General features: G+C 34.4%; 1 protein-coding gene across 1 annotated transcript; it reads right to left on the bottom strand.

Moving 5' to 3' along the window:
- On the bottom strand, nucleotides 1-2,898 carry LOC126677242 (fasciclin-like arabinogalactan protein 16). The gene is made up of 3 exons (XM_050371775.2): nucleotides 1,426-2,898; nucleotides 253-376; nucleotides 1-152 (listed from the first exon to the last, which is right to left on the bottom strand). Exons 1-2 carry the CDS (start codon nucleotides 2,732-2,734, stop codon nucleotides 306-308), a joined length of 1,380 nt encoding a protein of 459 aa, XP_050227732.1. The 5' UTR covers nucleotides 2,735-2,898; the 3' UTR covers nucleotides 1-152; nucleotides 253-305.
- Nucleotides 2,899-4,355: the final 1,457 nt, after the last annotated feature.

Here is a 4,355-nt window from a genome sequence, read left to right on the forward strand (position 1 = left end):
TTAATTAAAAAATTGATATATAGTAATTACAGTAATTATAACAAAATAACAACAAACTCTCTCTTTTTTTGTGGGAATTCTGAGAAAATCATACAAAGCCAATTGCTCCATATTCCCTTCTACTTCTGAATTTTTTATTACACAAAAGTTTCCTGAAAAATTACATAGTAAAATAAGGTAAACAATTACTGAAGTAATTCAGTAAATTTCAAAAATTGAAGACAGTAAAAAAGAAGAACTAAACTAACTCACCATTTGTCCAATTTTTCCATCTTTACTAATATTATTAAAGCTGTGCAGAGATTTCATTGTTGATCACATGTACTGAATTGTGCAAAAGCTCCAAACAATCTACACCCTACTTCCATTAATTTCCCTGCAAAAATTAACAAAAAAATTTAAGTCAACTAAGGTTAAATTAATAATCAAATACTACTACCAGTTGATTGAGTTAATTAAATATTTGTAATAGCATTAATAAAAAAGACAGAATAAATCATGCATGCCAGCTTATAATAGAGATATTCCACAATCATAATAATAACAATAAGGTGTAGAAGTTAAATTATTGACTAGCTATTGTTGGCGTCTTTGTTGGGGTGGTGGGGTTGTAGAATGTGGCTCACAGCTATATGTTTAACTCCCCCCTTGGATCTATATGCTACTCGTTCGATTCCGGTCGTTCCGGTTCATGAATTTGTATCGCCTAATTAAATATATCTAATTTGATCAGTTAATATTAACTAGACTCCGAAATTTTCTAAATTAGATCAAATAGACTCGAATCGAAATGAAATAATAAGAAATTGTGAATTTAATTTATTCGAGCAGACAAGTTTTGAAACCGAAATGACCCTTCTCTGGATTTTGTTCACTACCACCACATGGTCCTCTTTGCCGCCGCTCTCAGGTGGCAACTGGCAAGGGCCATGGTGTTCTTGATTACACTTGCATTATAGAATGTTTTTGACTTCTTATACCAACTACATAAAAAACATCCTAATTCATCATCTTCAACTCGAAACTAAATACGCACCGTTTTGGCAATTAGCATCCAAAACACAATTAATAATAACAAAATTATCATTAAACCCTCCACTAACCTAAATTGGATCTAATTACTACAATGCTTGAGATGCAGGTTATAGAAGATGCTAAGCAAACTCAATTAAAAAGGCTACAGCATTTGCAAGAAGTGGGTATTATTCTCTTATCTGTCCCACCACCAAACACTAATTTTAATCACCACATATAACAATCTCAATCAATTAAAAGGATAAATTAGCCACTAATCACAAATTAACTCCACCTAACCCCTGCACCGACACTAAAATTAACCCTAAAATTAATTAATTTACAACATATATAGATTAAAACTTTCATCATCAAATTAGCTAAAAATAGTATAATTGAAGAAAAATATACCTCTCCTGGGCTGAGTGACAGCCTTGACTGAGGCGGTGGCGGTGGTGGTCGGTTTAGCAACGGATTCTTTCTCCTCCTCCGGGAACAAAACACCGTCAATTCCTTGAACTGAAATTCTCCCATCAGTGTAGATATCCGGATCAAACAAATAAGCAGACCCGTCACCGGATCCGAATTTGACAGACCCGTCCGCCTCTTGGGCAATAACCTGATGCGGCAAACGCAAAGTGTCATACTTAATTTTCCCAAATCTTCTGGCCGCATTGTACATACTTTCCTCCGTTTGATACTCCGGTATGATATGGTAGTATATAATCTGCTCCGGCGCACCCGGTTCGCTTAACTGGTCCGTCGTTAGCTTAGCCATAGCTTCATCGTTGGGCGCTAACACCGTTAAAACATACCCTTCTGAAACTAGCCGACCCATTTCAGTAGCCAGTGAAGTCAAGTTAACCAAAATATCAGCCATTTCGTTATACCCACCGTACAGCAGAAGTGTTTGGATGAAGTCTTTAACCTGACTCTCACCGTCGAAATGATGGTGAGGCCCGCCGGGTCCCGGAGCCGGCGCCGGAGCTAGTGAAGGACCCGGTGACATTGCGTCGAAAATGGGTAGAACAGGAGGTGCACCCACTGGAACTTGGGCAGCTGCCGGTTTCTTTAACCTGTGGGTTCTCGGATCCACCTCCGGTGCGCCCTCTGGTAAAACAGCTGAAATAGATCTGAGATTTCTTCTCCGGTTGAAGTCTTCTTGAACAGATTGCGGAATTAAAAGCCGCTCAATCCCATGGATAACTCCGTCGGGTCGGATAACATCGTCGGGCCGGAGAATCTCGGCACTGTCGACGGCTTTCTTGCCGGAAGATTTAGTAATTAAATGAAGATGATCGTTGCAGAGAGTGGTATGCTTAGCGGGCTTAGCTTTAAGAACCGGCCAGTCATGGGATCCAAGTCGTTTAGGTATAATGTGAAACATCAACAGAGTCTGAAGAGACTTAAGATTACCAGGTTCAAGCAAAAACCGCTTGAACTCGGGGTCAAGCTGACGCTCCAAAGCTTCATTTCTCGGAGCAAAAATGGTAATATTATGTCTACCGACAGATTCCTCTAGGGTTTGAAGAAGAAGCGCCTTCTCAACGAGTTCGGCTAACTCAGTATAATGGGAGTCAAGAAGAGCAACCAGGACTGAGTTGGAGCTGATTGTGGAATTAGAAGACGGAGGCAATGCTGAGGAAGATGATGCAGAGAGGAGGAGAATGAGGAGGAGAGTACTGAGGAACTTGGAGACACCATAGATGGGGAGATCCATGGTGCTCTGAGAATTGAAGAGAAATGGAGGAGAAATTGTTGTGTTGTGATGAGAAATGGTGGAGATGGTGTTGGTGTTTATTTGGAAGGGAAGGAGTTAGATTTTGCTTAGAGAGGAGAAAAGTTGAAGAAGCAGACTTGCCAAGTTATGTTACAAAAACAGACACATATAATAATCACAACTCTTAATTACCTTTTAAACCCTACATAGTATTACACTTACTAATTTCTAATGTTTATAAAATATCTTAAAATATTTCTTAAATTTTACTTTAATTACATTCAAAAAATACACTATATTTTTGACATATTACACCGGTAAAATCTAAATATTTTAGAGTATATTGAAATACTCTATGTTTTATTAGAATAAAATCGTTAAATAATTTGTTTATATTGGATATTTATATTTTAATTGCCTATCGTTTTATCAAACAATAAACTGTCTGTGTAAACTGTCTGTGTGTGTTTATCATATGATAAATTAAAAATTTAAATGCATTTGAAAGTTTAAATAATTTTATGTTTAATATTTATTTATTTAACTAGTGATCGGCTTTACTAATATCTAATTAAATGATATTTTTTTTTATGATGTCATGGATAAATTAGGGTAATTTATTAGTAAGTTTTAAGGATTATAAGTGCTTATTTCTAGTAAAAATAATAGTGATATTTTTGTTTCTTTTTAATTTTAGGACAACAAAATAAAATGAGAAAGTAAGTAGAGAAAAGAGTTGAATTTAATAGTGAGGAAAGGACAGGCTGGAAGTGGGGTTCACACGGGAAGACTTACAGATGTAGCGCTGTCATCAGCCGCACAGCCTCTTTTATAATTTAACTATTTTAGTTACTATTTTATTCTTTTTACCTTCTTTTACTTATTCTTTTGTTTAGCAATGCTTTACAAATAATTGAAGTAAACATTTGTTAATCTTTAACCTAATCAAAGACATGACAGGGTTGTGTCACGTATTATTTAATACTGCAATCAAAACATTAATTTGTAGTAATATATATTTTTATTAGAGTGAAAACAAAAAACATTTAGTAAATACATACATTTCTACCATTAGACTATTCATATAACTATACTTATGAAGATTTTAAACATGTTTCAAACATACGATTACTAATCTCTTATTTATAAGATATTTCACTTGTTTAATCCACGGTTAATGTCACCATATAGCACAATTTTTTAAGTTTTTTTTCGATTTAAGCACAAATCAAAAAGTGTCTCATCTATTAGTACAAATCTTTGCAAACTTTTCATTTTATAATCCGGTATGCATTTTATATTTTCTTTTTTTTTTGTTAAATGACGTCGTTTTTAGTCATACGGATGACCAAAACGACGTCGTTTTAGACTTTTATGCTATGTATGCCATATAATGAAAGGTCGTACTATTAGTTGAGACATTTTATTGTTTGTGCTTAAATCGAAAAAAACGTGAAGGATAACATTAACCCTTTAACCTAATACCCTCTTGTTCCAAAAAATAGACCGTTTAGACAGAAACAATAATCAAGAAAATATATAATTAAATTAGTTAAAATTTATTAGTTTATCTAATTTTTTGGTTTTATTTGTTTTTTTATAACTTTTACATATATAAATA

The sequence above is a fragment of the Mercurialis annua genome, linkage group LG4, assembly GCF_937616625.2.
Source record: "Mercurialis annua linkage group LG4, ddMerAnnu1.2, whole genome shotgun sequence".
Classification (NCBI taxonomy): domain Eukaryota; kingdom Viridiplantae; phylum Streptophyta; class Magnoliopsida; order Malpighiales; family Euphorbiaceae; genus Mercurialis; species Mercurialis annua.

Coding starts and splice junctions, on each gene's coding strand:
- LOC126677242 (XM_050371775.2), bottom strand. CDS start 2,734: ATGGATCTCCCCATCTATGGTGTCTCCAAGTTCCTCAGTACTCTCCTC. Junction 377..1,425: donor TGTCACTCAGCCCAGGAGAG/GTATATTTTTCT, acceptor TAATTTTTGCAG/GGAAATTAATGGAAGTAGGG.